The 21,346-nt window shown below is 39.9% G+C and overlaps 1 protein-coding gene across 7 annotated transcripts in view; it reads right to left on the bottom strand.

The window, feature by feature from the left end:
* The window catches only part of LOC139746192 (uncharacterized), a 185,024-nt gene that overhangs the window by 140,386 nt on the left and 23,292 nt on the right, over positions 1–21,346 (bottom strand). For 4 of the 7 annotated variants that reach the window (XR_011712100.1, XM_071657110.1, XM_071657113.1 and 1 more), the window contains exons 1-5: positions 21,137–21,275; positions 19,554–19,650; positions 16,974–17,060; positions 1,367–2,272; positions 426–503 (exon numbers count right to left, since the gene is read on the bottom strand). Coding sequence is in view for 6 of the 7 variants with exons in the window: in XM_071657110.1 (XP_071513211.1) it covers positions 426–503; positions 1,367–2,272; positions 16,974–17,060; positions 19,554–19,644 (1,162 nt within the window). In the remaining variant the exon portion in view is untranslated. Of the gene's footprint in view, positions 1–425; positions 504–1,366; positions 2,273–16,973; positions 17,850–19,553; positions 19,651–21,136; positions 21,276–21,346 lie in introns of those variants that run through there. The other 3 variants (XM_071657114.1, XM_071657115.1, XM_071657111.1) reach the window with 3 other exon arrangements.

The following is a 21,346-nucleotide window of genomic DNA, read 5'->3' as shown; positions in this document are numbered from 1 at the left end:
CAGTCTTTCCCTCTCGCCCCCATCCCCCAACCCGGGACAGCCACATGTATCCATAATATGCCAACTCTTTCCCTAAGACCGATGTGAGCTCTCAGCAACCCTGTCTGTGTAAATATGTAAATATATACTACATATGACATCTAAAAAACATCTATTTATAGTACTTAACCAAGCTTCTTCTACATCTGTTTCTAACAAGCATAATTCACAGAAGATGAAGTATCAGGGGTTGGCTACTACTGTAGGGCAGAACAGCAAAAAACACAAAAATAAAAAAATTAACTAGGTAAAGCATGGAGAACTACTGCATTGAATTCAAACTTCACAAACTCCAGCACCATCTTGGCAGGAGTCATAAACACTCAGACATTCTATATGTATTAACATACCACAATATCAGTGCAGAAAAATTCATATACTCTTACCAATTACATCTCTTATTTCTGCAACAGTCAAAACAGTTTCTGATGTTGTAAGGGGAGAAGGTATGTCAACTGAGTAACCTGCAAAAAGAAACACAGTAATCAAGATAACTACCATTAACCAACAACTTATCAGACTACAGTAAAGCATCCACTGAAAGAAAATAAAAAAGGGATATAAAAATCAGAACTGGACAATTCTTAATTTCTCCAACCATGATATCCACAAAACTTAATGTTTGCACTTCATATTCACACCAAGCTTTTCAAACCATACAAAACCCATCAACATAGTAATCATGATCTTTAGATTGATACTATTAGGGATGCAATTTCCTAATAAAGCAATTCACAAAAATCTTTCTAGTGACAGAAACTATAAAATGGCACTGTATAATAAGTACCATTAATTAGCACAATTACAGGGACACATATACTGCATCAACAAGCTTTAAAAGTATGTAGGGAGTGTTCTGAAGCCTAAAGGAATCTTACAGGAAAACTATCCTGATGTTTGCATACAAGATTGTACATTGATGGAAATTTCTGGGTTTCAATTAAAAGGAAAACTAAACACAGCCTGTAATTTAACTACAGATACATCAAACATAATGCAGTCTTTCATATAGGTTCATAAAAAACCTAATCTACATTCAGTAGGAAGTCTTAATTTACAAAAACTGGTGGATTGCACCCATCTCAAGAAACCATGGTTACAAATTATGGGGCAAAAGATTTGAAACTTGATTAAATGAACTTCATATAAAGTGAGCTACTCTTGGTGTTTTGTTCAATGTGATTTTACCTAAAAGTTGTAAGAATATTACTGAAACATGTAAGAGTACCAGCATACGTTTGGAAAGACACACCAACATAATCAGACATGTTTCAGTTTGTGCATATGTGTATCAAAAATGTGAAATACCAATATCAAAGGCACTTACTTATTAACTGGGGAAGCTCTTCAATTTCATTTTCCTCATTTTTCCTTCCAATTTTTTCAGTATCACTCTCAAAATCATTGGATTCTTCTCTACATAATTCTTCTTTACAGAATTCTTCTTCAACATTTTCATCCTCCTCCTCTTCATCATCATCACACATTCTAAATAAGGAAGAACTCTTTGGCTTAGTCTTCTCCAAGCCATAACCAGCCATCCAAATTTTATTCCCATGCTTAGATCCTCTTCCTCTTCCCTTTGGAGGTCTACCTCTTCGTCCCCTTGAAAAAACTCTTCTTCTAATTATTCCTAAAGAATCAAATGAGTCTCCATATATATCCTCATCATTGTCATAATCCTCATAATCATTATCAGACCTATCTTCATCAAAGGTATGATTTCTTGTAGTTGTCAATTCAACATTGTAAAGGTCTAAATACCGGCTATTTGGCTTTCTTCTTCTACCAAAACTACTTGCTGATGCCTGTGAATTTCTTGCTTCCTTTTCTGACAGTTCAGCATCTTTTTCTTTTTTCAACAATTCTGCAAGCTGTCTAAGCTTTGAGTTTTGTATTTCCAGGTCTTGTTTTATCATTTCATCTACATAATTAGGTAATTTCTCCATATACTGAACAACGTGAAAAGCAGTATCTGATTTAACTCTATACCGAACTCTAGAATTTTCCTCTCGACATTTTATGTCATCAACTGCAGCATCAGTTTTGAATTTATAAACAATCCTCACAGCACCATCACAAAGGTTATCATGGCTCCCACGTTTTTTATTGTAACGAACTTCAATCATATCTCCAAATGAATCCTCCATCCTTTCTGAGCTCAAAGCCCCCATTCCATCATGCTTGTGGTAGGATGTCCAACGATGTACATCATAACGGGCAAACCGTGCACCTAGAATAGATCACAAAGTCAATGTGAATATATCCAGTGAAGGTAGTGAGGTAGCGCAAGGAAACAGACGAAAGAAATGGCCCAACCCCCCCATACACATGTATATACATACGTCCACACACGCAAATATACATACCTACACAGCTTTCCATGGTTTACCCCAGACGCTTCACATGCCTTGATTCAATCCACTGACAGCACGTCAACCCCGGTATACCACATCGCTCCAATTCACTCTATTCCTTGCCCTCCTTTCACCCTCCTGCATGTTCAGGCCCCGATCACACAAAATCTTTTTCACTCCATCTTTCCACCTCCAATTTGGTCTCCCTCTTCTCCTTGCTCCCTCCACCTCCGACACATATATCCTCTTGGTCAATCTTTCCTCACTCATCCTCTCCATGTGCCCAAACCACTTCAAAACACCCTCTTCTGCTCTCTCAACCACGCTCTTTTTATTTCCACACATCTCTCTTACCCTTACGTTACTCACTCGATCAAACCACCTCACACCACACATTGTCCTCAAACATCTCATTTCCAGCACATCCATCCTCCTGCGCACAACTCTATCCATAGCCCACGCCTCACAACCATACAACATTGTTGGAACCACTATTCCTTCAAACATACCCATTTTTGCTTTCTGAGATAATGTTCTCGACTTCCACACATTCTTCAAGGCCCCCAGAATTTTCGCCCCCTCCCCCACCCTATGATCCACTTCTGCTTCCATGGTTCCATCCGCTGCCAGATCCACTCCCAGATACCTAAAACACTTCACTTCCTCCAGTTTTTCTCCGTTCAAACTCACCACCCAATTGACTTGACCCTCAACCCTACTGTACCTAATAACCTTGCTCTTATTCACACACACACATATATATATATATATATATATATATATTATCCCTGGGGATAGGGGAGAAAGAATACTTCCCACGTATTCCCTGCGTGTCGTAGAAGGCGACTAAAAGGGGAGGGAGCGGGGGGCTGGAAATCCTCCCCTCTCACTTTTTTTTTTAATTTTCCAAAAGAGGGAACAGAGAAGGGGCCCAGGTGAGGATATTCCCTCAAGGGCCCAGTCCTCTGTTCTCAACGCTACCTCGCTAATGCGGGAAATGGCGAATAGTATGAAAGAAAGAAAGAAATATATATATACATATATATATATATGCCGGCAAGGCAGCAGGTTTGGATGGTATTGCAGTGGAATTTATTAAAAAAGGGGGTGACTGTATTGTTGACTGGTTGGTAAGGTTATTTAATGTATGTATGACTCATGGTGAGGTGCCTGAGGATTGGCGGAATGCGTGCATAGTGCCATTGTACAAAGGCAAAGGGGATAAGAGTGAGTGCTCAAATTACAGAGGTATAAGTTTGTTGAGTATTCCTGGTAAATTATATGGGAGGGTATTGATTGAGAGGGTGAGGGCATGTACAGAGCATCAGATTGGGGAAGAGCAGTGTGGTTTCAGAAGTGGTAGAGGATGTGTGGATCAGGTGTTTGCTTTGAAGAATGTATGTGAGAAATACTTAGAAAAGCAAATGGATTTGTATGTAGCATTTATGGATCTGGAGAAGGCATATGATAGAGTTGATAGAGATGCTCTGTGGAAGGTATTAAGAATATATGGTGTGGGAGGAAAGTTGTTAGAAGCAGTGAAAAGTTTTTATCGAGGATGTAAGGCATGTGTACGTGTAGGAAGAGAGGAAAGTGATTGGTTCTCAGTGAATGTAGGTTTGCGGCAGGGGTGTGTGATGTCTCCATGGTTGTTTAATTTGTTTATGGATGGGGTTGTTAGGGAGGTAAATGCAAGAGTTTTGGAAAGAGGGGCAAGTATGAAGTCTGTTGGGGATGAGAGAGCTTGGGAAGTGAGTCAGTTGTTGTTCGCTGATGATACAGCGCTGGTGGCTGATTCATGTGAGAAACTGCAGAAGCTGGTGACTGAGTTTGGAAAAGTGTGTGGAAGAAGAAAGTTAAGAGTAAATGTGAATAAGAGCAAGGTTATTAGGTACAGTAGGGTTGAGAGTCAAGTCAATTGGGAGGTGAGTTTGAATGGAGAAAAACTGGAGGAAGTGAAGTGTTTTAGATATCTGGGAGTGGATCTGGCAGCGGATGGAACCATGGAAGCGGAAGTGGATCATAGGGTGGGGGAGGGGGCGAAAATCCTGGGGGCCTTGAAGAATGTGTGGAAGTCGAGAACATTATCTCGGAAAGCAAAAATGGGTATGTTTGAAGGAATAGTGGTTCCAACAATGTTGTATGGTTGCGAGGTGTGGGCTATGGATAGAGTTGTGCGCAGGAGGATGGATGTGCTGGAAATGAGATGTTTGAGGACAATGTGTGGTGTGAGGTGGTTTGATCGAGTGAGTAACGTAAGGGTAAGAGAGATGTGTGGAAATAAAAAGAGCGTGGTTGAGAGAGCAGAAGAGGGTGTTTTGAAGTGGTTTGGGCACATGGAGAGGATGAGTGAGGAAAGATTGACCAAGAGGATATATGTGTCGGAGGTGGAGGGAGCAAGGAGAAGAGGGAGACCAAATTGGAGGTGGAAAGATGGAGTGAAAAAGATTTTGTGTGATCGGGGCCTGAACTTGCAGGAGGGTGAAAGGAGGGCAAGGAATAGAGTGAATTGGAGCGATGTGGTATACCGGGGTTGACGTGCTGTCAGTGGATTGAAGCAGGGCATGTGAAGCATCTGGGGTAAACCATGGAAAGCTGTGTAGGTATGTATATTTGCGTGTGTGGACGTATGTATATACATGTGTATGGGGGGGGGGTTGGGCCATTTCTTTCGTCTGTTTCCTTGCGCTACCTCGCAAACGCGGGAGACAGCGACAAAGTATAATAAAAAAATATATATATATATATTTTTTTTTTTTTTTTTTTTTTTTTTTTTTTTTTTTTATAATTTGTCGCTGTCTCCCGCGTTTGCGAGGTAGCGCAAGGAAACAGACGAAAGAAATGGCCCAACCCCCCCCCCCCATACACATGTACATACACACGTCCACACACGCAAATATACATACCTACACAGCTTTCCATGGTTTACCCCAGACGCTTCACATGCCTTGATTCAATCCACTGACAGCACGTCAACCCCTGTATACCACATGACTCCAATTCACTCTATTCCTTGCCCTCCTTTCACCCTCCTGCATGTTCAGGCCCCGATCACACAAAATCTTTTTCACTCCATCTTTCCACCTCCAATTTGGTCTCCCTCTTCTCCTCGTTCCCTCCACCTCCGACACATATATCCTCTTGGTCAATCTCTCCTCACTCATTCTCTCCATGTGCCCAAACCATTTCAAAACACCCTCTTCTGCTCTCTCAACCACGCTCTTTTTATTTCCACACATCTCTCTTACCCTTACGTTACTTACTCGCTCAAACCACCTCACACCACACATTGTCCTCAAACATCTCATTTCCAGCACATCCATCCTCCTGCGCACATCTCTATCCATAGCCCACGCCTCGCAACCATACAGCATTGTTGGAACCACTATTCCCTCAAACATACCCATTTTTGCTTTCTGAGATAATGTTCTCGACTTCCACACATTTTTCAAGGCTCCCAAAATTTTCGCCCCCTCCCCCACCCTATGATCCACTTCCGCTTCCATGGTTCCATCCGCTGACAGATCCACTCCCACATATATAAAACACTTCACTTCCTCCAGTTTTTCTCCATTCAAACTCACCTCCCAATTGACTTGACCCTCACCCCTACTGTACCTAATAACCTTGCTCTTATTCACATTTACTCTCAACTTTCTTCTTCCACACACTTTACCAAACTCAGTCACCAGCTTCTGCAGTTTCTCACATGAATCAGCCACCAGCGCTGTATCATCAGCGAACAACAATTGACTCACTTCCCAAGCTCTCTCATCCCCAACAGACTTCATACTTGCCCCTCTTTCCAGGACTCTTGCATTTACCTCCTTTACAACCCCATCCATAAACAAATTAAACAACCATGGAGACATCACACACCCCTGCCACAAACCTACATTCACTGAGAACCAATCACTTTCCTCTCTTCCTACACGTACACATGCCTTACATCCTCGATAAAAACTTTTCACTGCTTCTAACAACTTGCCTCCCACACCATATATTCTTAATACCTTCCACAGAGCATCTCTATCAACTCTATCATATGCCTTCTCCAGATCCATAAATGCTACATACAAATCCATTTGCTTTTCTAAGTATTTCTCACATACATTCTTCAAAGCAAACACCTGATCCACACATCCTCTACCACTTCTGAAACCGCACTGCTCTTCCCCAATCTGATGCTCTGTACATGCCTTCACCCTCTCAATCAATACCCTCCCATATAATTTACCAGGAATACTCAACAAACTTATACCTCTGTAATTTGAGCACTCACTCTTATCCCCTTTGCCTTTGTACAATGGCACTATGCACGCATTCCGCCAATCCTCAGGCACCTCACCATGAGTCATACATACATTAAATAACCTTACCAACCAGTCAACAATACAGTCACCCCCTTTCTTAATAAATTCCACTGCAATACCATCCAAACCTGCTGCCTTGCCGGCTTTCATCTTCCGCAAAGCTTTTACTACCTCTTCTCTGTTTACCAAATCATTTTCCCTAACCCTCTCACTTTGCACACCACCTCGACCAAAACACCCTATATCTGCCACTCTGTCATCAGACACATTCAACAAACCTTCAAAATACTCATTCCATCTCCTTCTCACATCACCGCTACTTGTTATCACCTCCCCATTTACGCCCTTCACTGAAGTTCCCATTTGCTCCCTTGTCTTACGCACCCTATTTACCTCCTTCCAGAACATCTTTTTATTCTCCCTAAAATTTACTGATAGTCTCTCACCCCAACTCTCATTTGCCCTTTTTTTCACCTCTTGCACCTTTCTCTTGACCTCCTGTCTCTTTCTTTTATACTTCTCCCACTCAATTGCATTTTTTCCCTGCAAAAATCGTCCAAATGCCTCTCTCTTCTCTTTCACTAGTACTCTTACTTCTTCATCCCACCACACACTACCCTTTCTAAACAGCCCACCTCCCACTCTTCTCATGCCACAAGCATCTTTTGCGCAATCCATCACTGATTCCCTAAATACATCCCATTCCTCCCCGACTCCCCTTACTTCCATTGTTCTCACCTTTTTCCATTCTGTACACAGTCTCTCCTGGTACTTCCCCACACAGGTCTCCTTCCCAAGCTCACTTACTCTCACCACCTTCTTCACCCCAACATTCACTCCTCTTTTCTGAAAACCCATACTAATCTTCACCTTAGCCTCCACAAGATAATGATCAGACATCCCTCCAGTTGCACCTCTCAGCACATTAACATCCAAAAGTCTCTCTTTCGCACGCCTGTCAATTAACACGTAATCCAATAACGCTCTCTGGCCATCTCTCCTACTTACATAAGTGTACTTATGTATATCTCGCTTTTTAAACCAGGTATTCCCAATCATCAGTCCTTTTTCAGCACATAAATCTACAAGCTCTTCACCATTTCCATTTACAACACTGAACACCCCATGCATACCAATTATTCCCTCAACTGCCACATTACTCACCTTTGCATTCAAATCACCCATCACTATAACCCGGTCTCGTGCATCAAAACCGCTAACACACTCATTTAGCTGCTCCCAAAACACTTGCCTCTCATGATCTTTCTTCTCATGCCCAGGTGCATATGCACCAATAATCACCCACCTCTCTCCATCAACTTTCAATTTTACCCATATTAATCGAGAATTTACTTTCTTACATTCTATCACATACTCCCACAACTCCTGTTTCAGGAGTATTGCTACTCCTTCCCTTGCTCTTGTCCTCTCACTAACCCCTGACTTCACTCCCCAGACATTTCCAAACCACTCTTCCCCTTTACCCTTGAGCTTCGTTTCACTCAGAGCCAAAACATCCAGGTTCCTTTCCTCAAACATACTACCTATCTCTCCTTATATATATATATATATATATATATATATATATATATATATATATATATATATATATATATTCACCTCCCTACAACCCCATCCATAAACAAATTAAACAACCATGGAGACATCACACACCCCTGCCGTAAACCTACATTCACTGAGAACCAATCACTTTCCTTGCTTCGTACACGTACACATGCCTTACATCCTCGATAAAAACTTTTCACTGCTTCTAACAACTTGCCTCCCACACCATATATTCTTAATACCTTCCACAGAGCATCTCTATCAACTCTATCATATGCCTTCTCCAGATCCATAAATGCTACATACAAATCCATTTGCTTTTCTAAGTATTTCTCACATACATTCTTCAAAGCAAACACCTGATCCACACATCCTCTACCACTTCTGAAACCACACTGCTCTTCCCCAATCTGATGCTCTGTACATGCCTTCACCCTCTCAATCAATACCCTCCCATATAATTTACCAGGAATACTCAACAAACTTATACCTCTGTAATTTGAGCACTCACTCTTATCCCCTTTGCCTTTGTACAATGGCACTATGCACGCATTCCGCCAATCCTCAGGCACCTCACCATGAGTCATACATACATTAAATAACCTTACCAACCAGTCAATAATACAGTCACCCCCTTTTTTAATAAATTCCACTGCAATACCATCCAAACCTGCTGCCTTGCCGGCTTTCATCTTCCGCAAAGCTTTTACTACCTCTTCTCTGTTTACCAAATCATTTTCCCTAACCCTCTCACTTTGCACACCACCTTGACCAAAACACCCTATATCTCCCACTCTATCATCAAACACATTCAACAAACCTTCAAAATACTCACTCTATCTCCTTCTCACATCACCACTACTTGTTATCACCTCCCCATTTGCGCCCTTCACTGAAGTTCCCATTTGCTCCCTTGTCTTACGCACTTTCACCCTCCTGCATGTTCAGGCCCCGATCACACAAAATCCTTTTCACTCCATCTTTCCACCTCCAATTTGGTCTCCCTCTTCTCCTCGTTCCCTCCACCTCCGACACATATATCCTCTTGGTCAATCTTTCCTCACTCATTCTCTCCATGTGCCCAAACCATTTCAAAACACCCTCTTCTGCTCTCTCAACCACGCTCTTTTTATTTCCACACATCTCTCTTACCCTTACGTTACTTACTCGATCAAACCACCTCACACCACACATTGTCCTCAAACATCTCATTTCCAGCACATCCATCCTCCTGCGCACAACTCTATCCATAGCCCACGCCTCGCAACCATACAACATTGTTGGAACCACTATTCCTTCAAACATACCCATTTTTGCTTTCCGAGATAATGTTCTCGACTTCCACACATTTTTCAAGGCTCCCAAAATTTTCGCCCCCTCCCCCACCCTATGATCCACTTCCGCTTCCATGGTTCCATCCGCTGACAGATCCACTCCCAGATATCTAAAACACTTCACTTCCTCCAGTTTTTCTCCATTCAAACTCACCTCCCAATTGACTTGACCCTCAACCCTACTGTACCTAATAACCTTGCTCTTATTCACATTTACTCTTAACTTTCTTCTTCCACACACTTTACCAAACTCCGTCACCAGCTTCTGCAGTTTCTCACATGAATCCGCCACCAGCGCTGTATCATCAGCGAACAACAACTGACTCACTTCCCAAGCTCTCTCATCCCCAACAGACTTCATACTTGCCCCTCTTTCCAAGACTCTTGCATTTACCTCCCTAACAACCCCATCCATAAACAAATTAAACAACCATGGAGACATCACACACCCCTGCCGCAAACCTACATTCACTGAGAACCAATCACTTTCCTCTCTTCCTACACGTACACATGCCTTACATCCTCGATAAAAACTTTTCACTGCTTCTAACAACTTGCCTCCCACACCATATATTCTTAATACCTTCCACAGAGCATCTCTATCAACTCTATCATATGCCTTCTCCAGATCCATAAATGCTACATACAAATCCATTTGCTTTTCTAAGTATTTCTCACATACATTCTTCAAAGCAAACACCTGATCCACACATCCTCTACCACTTCTGAAACCACACTGCTCTTCCCCAATCTGATGCTCTGTACCTGCCTTCACCCTCTCAATCAATACCCTCCCATATAATTTACCAGGAATACTCAACAAACTTATACCTCTGTAATATGAGCACTCACTCTTATCCCCTTTGCCTTTGTACAATGGCACTATGCACGCATTCCGCCAATCCTCAGGCACCTCACCATGAGTCATACATACATTAAATAACCTTACCAACCAGTCAACAATACAGTCACCCCCTTTTTTAATAAATTCCACTGCAATACCATCCAAACCTGCTGCCTTGCCGGCTTTCATCTTCCGCAAAGCTTTTACTACCTCTTCTCTGTTTACCAAATCATTTTCCCTAACCCTCTCACTTTGCACACCACCTCGACCCAAACACCCTATATCTGCCACTCTGTCATCAGACACATTCAACAAACCTTCAAAATACTCATTCCATCTCCTTCTCACATCACCACTACTTGTTATCACCTCCCCATTTACGCTCTTCACTGAAGTTCCCATTTGCTCCCTTGTCTTACGCACCCTATTTACCTCCTTCCAGAACATCTTTTTATTCTCCCTAAAATTTACTGATAGTCTCTCACCCCAACTCTCATTTGCCCTTTTTTTCACCTCTTGCACCTTTCTCTTGACCTCCTGTCTCTTTCTTTTATACTTCTCCCACTCAATTGCATTTTTTCCCTGCAAAAATCGTCCAAATGCCTCTCTCTTCTCTTTCACTAATACTCTTACTTCTTCATCCCACCACTCACTACCCTTTCTAAACAGCCCACCTCCCACTCTTCTCATGCCACAAGCATCTTTTGCGCAATCCATCACTGATTCCCTAAATACATCCCATTCCTCCCCCACTATATATGTTAAAAAGCCACGGTGACATCAAACAGCCTTGCCTCACACCCACATGTATACTAAAACTCGCTGAACTATTCATCCGCTCTTACACATGCATTTGCTCCTACATGGAAGGCTTTCACACCATCCAACAGTTGTCCCCCTACTCAATATATCCTTGACACATTCCATAAAACATTCCACTCAACTTTGTCATACACTTTATTCAGATCCATAAAAACTGCATAAATCTTAACTTTTGCTACATACATACATATTCTCACTGCAAAATTCGATCCACACATCTCTCACCTTTCCTAAAACACCCTTGCTCCTCACCTACTCTGCATTATGTCATTTCCATTACTTTATCAATCAACACTCCTGCATTCACTTTTCCTGGCATACTTAACAGAATTATTCCACTTTAATTACTACATACAACCAAAGCACCTTTTCCTTTGAATAAAAAGAATAAAAGCTTTCACCCAATCCTCAGGCACAACCTTTTTCTTCCATGCTAAATCACATGTGAAATGCATCCACTTTTATCATGCTTTCTCCTCCATATTTCAACATCCAAGCCATAATCCCATTCAACTGAGGTCCCTTTCCTATCTTCAACCTCATTATTGCCCTTTTTTACCTCCCTTCTTGTTATCAGCCCCTGCACTGCATTCTTTTCCTTCTATCCTCTATACCCATGCATGTAACAAATGCTGCCTCATCTTCTCCCACATTCATTAGTTCTTCAAAATACTCTTTCCATCTTCCTTTCACTTCTTCCTCTTGATTCAGCAACTCCCCTTCCTCACCATTACAATTACATTTCCACTCTTACATCCACCTCTTTCCTCATTCACCTCCTTCTAGTGCAATATCTCATTTTCCCTAGACTTTCTACTCAACTTCTTTCCAAAACCTTTATCTATTCTTTCTTTGTTTTCCTCTGTCAGCTTCTTAATATTCTGCTTACACATCTTATATTCTTCCCTCCTCCTTTGCTTTACTTCCACTGATACATTCCTTTTGAGCAATCTACCATATGCCTTTTTCTTCACTTCCACAGCATTTCTCATCAAATCCATCCATCATTAATTTCCTTTTTTATTCTTTTATCTCACAACCTTGTATCCAATTACAAATTCTACAACCTTTAACTGTCTTTCTCTTTACATTTTAACTGCTTCATTCACATGACTGCATCCCTACACTTACTGCACTTTCATCTAAACTTTCTGTCACCCTTCTGTCATACTTGCATTCTTTCTAATTCATCTTGCTTGCCAACATTTTTACCTATCCATTTTCCTTTACACTATACCTCCACTTATCCCTGAAACTCAACTTCTAACATCCAGCTAAATATTCAATCAAACCCTTTTGTTCTTCTCTTCCATCATTTTTCCTCCATGTATATCTGTGTATCATCTTGTGCTGAAAAAGGGTTTGCAATGAATCCCTCTCAGCACTGATATCCACAAGATAATCCTCATTCTCACGTACTCCAAGCACTCCTCATTTACCAACTATCTTGCCAATCTCATAAAATCCCACCTTTGAATTCATATCACCCATTACAACCAGTTTCCTTTTTCTCTCAAATCCATTCAGACAGTCATTCAAATTTCTCCAGAAATGCTTCACTTCATCCTTACCTCACACAGTTCTCATATTCACAAGCACATGCATCACAATTCCAATCTTTCTATCCAATCACTGTAACACCCCCCATACTCTTGGTGAAGGCACAAATGCACATCCTTCTTTCCCTCTTCTCTGACAATTTTCATTTGTTCCCATTCAAACCACTCCTCCTTATATGCTCTCCCATAACTTGTATTCATACCCTCCATTTTCACTCCATACAACCTGCAAGAGTTTTGGAAAGAGGGGCAAGTATGAAGTCTGTTGGGATGAGAGAGCTCGGGAAGTGAGTCAGTTGTTGTTCGCTGATGATACAGCGCTGGTGGCTGATTCATGTGAGAAACTGCAGAAGCTGGTGACTGAGTTTGGTAAAGTGTGTGAAAGAAGAAAGTTAAGAGTAAATGTGAATAAGAGCAAGGTTATTAGGTACAGTAGGGTTGAGGGTCAAGTCAATTGGGAGGTAAGTTTGAATGGAGAAAAACTGGAGGAAGTAAAGTGTTTTAGATATCTGGGAGTGGATCTGGCAGCGGATGGAACCATGGAAGCGGAAGTGGATCATAGGGTGGGGGAGGGGGCGAAAATCCTGGGAGCCTTGAAGAATGTGTGGAAGTTGAGAACATTATCTCGGAAAGCAAAAATGGGTATGTTTGAAGGAATAGTGGTTCCAACAATGTTGTATGGTTGCGAGGCGTGGGCTATGGATAGAGTTGTGCGCAGGAGGATGGATGTGCTGGAAATGAGATGTTTGAGGACAATGTGTGGTGTGAGGTGGTTTGATCGAGTAAGTAATGTAAGGGTAAGAGAGATGTGTGGGAATAAAAAGAGCGTGGTTGAGGGAGCAGAAGAGGGTGTTTTGAAATGGTTTGGGCACATGGAGAGAATGAGTGAGGAAAGATTGACCAAGAGGATATATGTGTTGGAGGTGGAGGGAACGAGGAGAAGTGGGAGACCAAATTGGAGGTGGAAAGATGGAGTGAAAAAGATTTTGTGTGATCGGGGCCTGAACATGCAGGAGGGTGAAAGGAGGGCAAGGAATAGAGTGAATTGGATTGATGTGGTATACCGGGGTTGACGTGCTGTCAGTGGATTGAATCAGGGCATGTGAAGGGTCTGGGGTAAACCATGGAAAGCTGTGTAGGTATGTATATTTGCGTGTGTGGATGTATGTATATACATGTGTATGGGGGTGGGTTGGGCCATTTCTTTCGTCTGTTTCCTTGCGCTACCTTGCAAACGCAGGAGACAGCGACAAAGCAAAAAAAAAAAAAAAAAAAAAAAAAAAAAAAACCTGTGTAAAAGTGTGTGATCTCACCATGGCTGTGGTAAGGGATGTGAATGCAAGGATCCTGGAAAAAGGAGTGGGTATGTAGTTTGTTGAGCATGGGGGTGCCTGGGAGGTGAGTCATATGCTGCCTATTGATGACACAGTGCTGGTGGAAGAATTGGGTGAGAAACTGCAGAAGCTGGTGTCTGAATTTGCAAGTCTGTGTTAAAGGAGAAAGTTGAGAGTAAATGTAAATGAAAGCAAGTCAAATAGAGTTAGTAGTGGAGACAGGTTGGATGAAATGGTTTGAATGGAGACAACCTGGAGGAAGTGGGGCATCTGAGACACCTGCAAGTGGATATGGCCACAAATAGAACCATGGAAGGTGAAGTGAGCCATAGGGTGAGTGAAGGGGCAAAGGTCTTTGGTGCATTGAGGAGATGATGTGTGAAGAGGATGGTGAAAGAGAGAGAGCTTTGAAAAGAAGCTTGTGTGAAAAGATACCAAAAGAGATTGGGTGTAAAATGAGTGACAGTGAGAATAAATGAAGCTACAGGAGTAGTTGAGGAATGGAAGGTGCTTAAGGAAGCAGTGGCGGCATGTATTAGAGAAGTTTGTTGCATGAGGAAAGTGGGAGGTGGGCAGTTGAGAAAGAGTAGTTAGCAATGGGATGACAATGACAAAGATAACTTGCTAGTGAAAGAGAAAAGAGAGGTGTATCGGTGCTTCTTATAGGGAAGGAGTACAAGTAAGCAGATTTACAACAGAAAGTGGCAGAAGGTCAAGAGAAAGGCACAGGAGCTGAAAAATAGGGCAAATGAGAAGCAGTACATGAGTATCAACAAACATTAGGGAAAATAATAAAAATGTTTTGGAAGGAGGTTAATAATGTGAGAAAAACAAGACAACAGGCAGAGATGAGGTGAACAGATGGAATTAGTACTCTGAAGGACTGGTGAATGTGTATGATGATAAGGTGGCAGATGTAGGGTGTTAGGGTCAGGAAGGTATGCAAAGTGAGATAGCCACAGCAAGGCTATGGAAGTGGATGGTATTAATGTTGAATTTCTGAATAAAGCAAGTGACCGTGTAGTTGATTGGTTCATTGGGATCATAGTGAGCTGCCTGAGGAATGCCTGTATAGTGCTACTGCATAAAGGGAATGAGAACAAAGGAGAGTGTTCAAATTACAGAGGCATAAGTTTGTATATAAGAGTGGTGATGGAGAAGGTGGGAACAAGCACAGTGCATCACATTGGGGAAAACAATGTGGTACCAGGAACGACAGGATATGTGTATCAGGTGTTTCCGTTGAAAAATGAGTGTGTGAAATACTATGAGAAACAGAAGGGTTTGCATGTGGCAATGATGGATCTCAGGAGAGCATATGATAGGGTTGATAGAGATACTCTGTGGAAGGTGCTACAATATAAAATGATGTATGAAACCTATCAAAAGCAGTAAGACTTTATCAAAAGAGTAAGGGATATGTGAAAGTGAACAAAGAGGAGGGTGAGTACTTCAAGGTGAAACTGGGTCTGCAGAAGGGGTGTGTGATGTAACCATGGCTGTTTAATACGTTTATGGATGGGATGGTGAGGAAGGTAAATGCAAAGGTCTTGGAAAGAGGAACAGGCATGCATTTTCTTTTTTTTTTTTTGTGTGTGGGTGGGGGCTATCATTTATTGTTTGCTGATGACATAGCACTCATAGAAGATTCAAGTGAGAAAGTACAAAAGCTGGTGTCTGAGCTTGGGAGAGTGTGTGAAAGGAAAAGGGATATTTGGCATGTAAGTTTAAATGGAAAGAGATTGGAGGAAGTGGAGCATTATAGATACCTGAGAGTGGACATGGCATCAAATGGAACCAATCTGATGTGAGCCATAGGGTGCATGAGGGTGGAAAAGGTCTTGGGCACATTTAAGGAGAATGTGGAAGGAGAGGTCACTGTCTTTAAGGGCAAAGATGGGCATGTTTGATGGTAGAGTAAGCCTTAAAAAAAATATAAAGGACATGGTAAATGTATTAGAAATGAAATGCTTGAGGAAAGTATGTGGTGTGAGGAAGGTTGATCGAATATGGAATGACAAGGAAAGACAGAGGCATGGTACTTAGAAGAGTATAGATGATGGAGCTGAAAAGGGTGTGCTGAAATGGGTTGGACTTATGGGAAGGATGACTAAGATGGTTTACATGACAGAGGCAGAAAGAACAAGGATAAGGGGGAAACCAAGGAGGTGGAAGAATGGAGTGAAACATACTTTGATAGCTCAGGCCCTGAACATGCAAGAGGGTGGGAGACTCAAAAGGGATGGAGTGAATTGGCGCTATATGGTTTACAGGGAACAATGTGCTGTCAATGGGCTACACAAGGGCATATGAAGTATTCTAAGGAAACCATGGAAAGGCCTGTGGAACCTGGTTGTGGATAAGGGGCTCTGATTTCAGTGCATCATACATGACATCTGGAGATTGTATGTAAACAAATGAAGCCATTTCTTCATCTGCACAACCTTGCTAACGCAGGAAATGGTAGACATGTATAATTATATGTGTGTGTGTGTGTGTATTCAACATATGGATAAAATATTTGCAGTATTTTGTGGGATATGATTTGGCATATACATCAATGAAAAGGATGCCTAGGAAAACAACAAAATAAAAACAAACATTTATATACAGATTTAACCAAATATTACTATCTACCTTTCACCTGTTTCAAAAAGGCATAATATACATTAAAAGGCAGCACATAAGTCATTTGAAGAAAATCTTGCAAAGTATATATTGCTTTGTTGAGCATATTGGATTGATAAGAATGACTTATTATAAATGAATATCTGTTGACATACAAAATTAAACAAGAACACTAACCTGCACATTCAACTAAAAATACTTGTCCAGCTTTAGGTGAGGTTACATGAGACACTACAGCTTTGGATACAGCATCATCTTCACTGTCTAAAGAAATAATTTTCCCTTTGTCATCTTTATATACTTATAAATGGCAAAAAAGATTTAATGTAATTAATGAATCCATTTATAGACTAAACATGATAAGTAGAGCTTTTCTACTTTAACTCATAAATTCAGTGGGACAATGTCATAATCAAGTAAATTACATGACAGTAAAATGAAAGTGTAAGTACCTATTTGTGCAGTAGAGAGAGGGTGTTTTACATTCATGGCATGGTGCCCATCTCTAGAGCTTTCTTACATTTACAGTTTGACCACTATGCTTTTTCCATTCATCCACTACTCTGACACTATTAAAGTACTTCTTTACATAGTTTCTTACATGATGCTTGTTCAATTTCTTGTTACAGCCTATACCTACTCTTTATCTTTGCATCTTTTGGCAAAATGTTCAGTCAACATCAAACTGTTTATGAAATTTGAAGGTCGTAATTAAGGCATCCTTTATTCTTCTAACTTCTATGGTGTGTAAGTATATGGCCCCTAACCTCGCAATTTAACTCAGTTCTCTTAAAACTGGTAACATCTTTGTTGCCCTCCTATGGACAGCATTATTATGATAATGCTTCTTGTGAATAAATATCAGTGGAGAGTCTTTGGATAACCTGAAATATGCTTGTAAAACATTGATCGGAGCAATATTTCTAACTTTTTCTCCTCAGACATTTGCAGCTAGATTTAGATAACCATGTAGATGATCATGTATTTCTTGATGATGATCTGACTTCAGAACACGAGATGGGTAATCTTATAGGCAATATGGCTCCTTCAGGACTGAAAGTTGACCAAAATGAGGCATGAGAAGGTTTCCTAACAAAAGTGGAGGCATTATTGCCAACACCTGTCTGACCTTAACAACACTGCGTCTGATGCAGCTGGAAATTTCACAAAGTTTTATGGTTTTGGTGCAAAGAAAAATCATAACTGAATTAAACTGATTATAAGGAAAACAATATTGTAAGATAATTAATAAAGATAATTAGCAACACATTATTCAGTATATATATAAATGATAAAATATGGACAGTGTCGTGCCAAAACATCTGAAAAAAAAATTCAACATATTATTAGGGAAAAAGTATTGCAGAAAAAGTTCTTCTAAAATTATTCTTATTGCTATTATGTAAATACCTTTGAAACTGTAAGACTGAATAATTTTTTGTAACAACTCTTAAAAAAAAAAATGTGAATCTTAAAGGTTGAAAAGGGAAACTTAGTTGTGCGTTTAGGGGTTACATCTTATATCATCTCTAACTTTTAACATCATCTTTTACCACAAAATCAAACATAAGTGATTCTGGCGACCCTAGTTTGTTCACTGACATGCTAGTATAAAAAATACTAATGTATACACTCTATACACTTGCCTCCATGCCTAACTGTTAGCATGAGAATCCAAATTCCTCCAGTCTGTCTCTTAATAATTAATATCCCCTATTATCAGTACTCAATCATCTCTGAAAAGTGCCCATTTTACTGTTTCATGTACCATCCTGATTGTTCCTTCATTGCTTTCGCTGTGTATTTGTTCTGGGTCATTACAGTTCTTTGGAGGTTTACATATCACCAGTAGGCACTTCTTTCCTGAAGTTACTCATTCTATTATGTATTGTCTGAACGAGCCATTTTCCATTATTCCCTAAAACATATGGTCAATTCTTGTAAGGAGGCAGATATTCCTCCTCCCTGTGATCATGTGCCCCCTGGATGGAGCAGGCATGATCTTATCTCTTTAGTAAACTTTGTTTCCACAATTATAACAACAGCAGGTCCACTTTCCCTTGTATGATCCTTAAATTCTAGCTCTTTACTATCTACTAATAATCCATGAGAATGAGAATTTGTGTACAGTATATAAGTCTAAGTGTGACATTAACAATAACAAATGTCTGATCTCTCAGCAGATCTGGGAAGGCTGCTTAATCCTCTTGCCTTACATGATATCTTAAACTTTTTGCCTTCTGACTGTGTTCTTTGCTTTTCTATTCTTCCATTGGTCTATGATTTTTGATGAAATACTCCATTGAATTACATCTCATCTGTAAGTTTCTATAGGAACACTCACCTTGGAAAGTAACCACTTGTAAATGGAGATCATAGGTCACAATGTTAAAAAACATGAAAAACAAGGAAAATATAATCTGCCCGGGAAAGTTTGCTATATATTTCACAAGTTTTTACTTACTTATGATTATCTGTTTGCTGATATATACAAAAATTTCATCTACTTTTACAGTACTTAACACCAAATTTTTCCAGATCTTCAGGAACTTCTCTAGTGTCATTACTTAATGATGCAGGAATTGAGAAAATGATTCCAGTCCAGCCCTCCTAGTTTCAATCTATCTATGCCTATGAAATAAAACTATTTCCAAGAAAATCTATAAGGTTTTACATTTAATGAGGTGCAGAGACTAAACTGGAATATTACCAAAAATATCAATCTGTATAGTTACAAGAATATCCTGTACATCTTACCAAAGATTTTGCACAGCTGTTCCACTGACAGAGGCTCATGCTGCACAAGGTATGGTTCAGGATCCTTCCCAGGTTTCTTCTTTCTCCCCATTTCTGTCTGTAAGTATAAACAGTCTATGTCATTTCTATTACAAACACTTTATAATTTGATTTAAGCTACTACCCATCTGAAACCTAACAGATATGTGAAGAGGGTTTCATGTAATGAAATCCTACTTTGACCTTTATATCTTACCAGTATATGTAGCATTTAAAATATCCAACAAAAGAACAAAAGTCTAGTAATACTGATGTCAAGACTTAACGATTACTCTTAATATGATTCTCCTGCCATCTAACAACCATGATATGCTGAGACAAATTGTGCAGGATGAGTTCTGGTGAAAATCTTTTAATACAATAGCAGAGCTAAAAAAAGATGTCTTGAAACTCTGGAAAATATAAATGTCTAAATATATGCTTGTGCCTACAGTCTAAATGCAGCCACATAAACCTCGAAGAGAAATATTAACTGATCCAGATGATCAAGAATACATTACAAGGGTTTTGTACAAACACAAGATTTCCCCTAATGAAATGGATATGGTATCAACAAAAGCTAAGATACAAGTCATTCATAGAGCTCTGACCTAAGATAGCACCTCCCCCCCAAGTTAGAGGTTAGGTATAGTGACTTGCTTTGACTGTTTTAAACTAACACATATCCATACATCAAGATGGCAATGGGTATGAGTCCTATCATGAACCCAGGGGACTTTGTGAGATTATTATCAAACTTTTCACTCATCAAAACTGATATTTCAGGGACTCTCAAAAGTTATCAATCAAATGTTGACAAATCCGGTCAAAAGTGAAGTCAAGAAAAAATTACTAGTCATAAAAAAAATAGTTCATCCATCATTGCCAACAAGTAGGCAAATAACCATAGCCATAAAACAATATTGGTTCCACAAAACTAAAATCTAGGAAACAAAATACTATGTCTTCCAGACTCTTTCTTGTTATGCCATCAAAAATACTATGTATTTTCTCCACTTACATTTCAAAATAATCAAAAACGTTTTTATACCAATTAATATTATGAATTATAATTACAAATTACATTTTCTATTGTCATCTGGTTGTTTAGTTACTTTAGTTAAAATAATTATAATCAAGCAATACCAAGTAGAATATGGTAATTCTTTCCTCCTGGGTTTAATTACTTTAAAGTTAGAAATGATCATAATTAAGCAATACCAAGTTGAACATGGTAATTCTTTCCTCCCCTAAAAATTAAGATGATCTGAGTACAAATGTAGACTGCCTCCTTATGCTGATTCTCCCACTCTACAGTATCTAGAAAAGAAAAGAACACAGCATACGATAATATTCAAAATATTGTAAATGGAATGGTTGCTACTTAAATATGTTGACTACAAATTGGAAAATAAAATGATCCTTAGTTTGACCGTTTTAGAACGCCTAATCTTTGAACTTCTGTGACCGCTAAATATTTTTTAATTTCCCCACAAAAAATAGTAAAATGTAACTGGACAGCCCATTCTTCTAGCTATATTAACAGTATTTGATATATTTCTTACCTCTTACGCTGGAAAAATAACAATTTTGTGTGAAATTGTAGAATAACTCTCAGCAAGATGAGACACCATTGACGAAGTGTATTTTCAGGAAATCAAGTATGCTATCAAGATGACCATTATGTTTCAATATAATGTAGGTATGAAGGAACGATTTTATACTGATAGGTATGTTAATTTCTCCATAATTACTGTCTGGACTATCTGTGCTCA

The sequence above is a fragment of the Panulirus ornatus genome, chromosome 64, assembly GCF_036320965.1.
Source record: "Panulirus ornatus isolate Po-2019 chromosome 64, ASM3632096v1, whole genome shotgun sequence".
NCBI classification, from domain to species: domain Eukaryota; kingdom Metazoa; phylum Arthropoda; class Malacostraca; order Decapoda; family Palinuridae; genus Panulirus; species Panulirus ornatus.
This window is presented reverse-complemented; position numbering and strand designations above follow the sequence as displayed.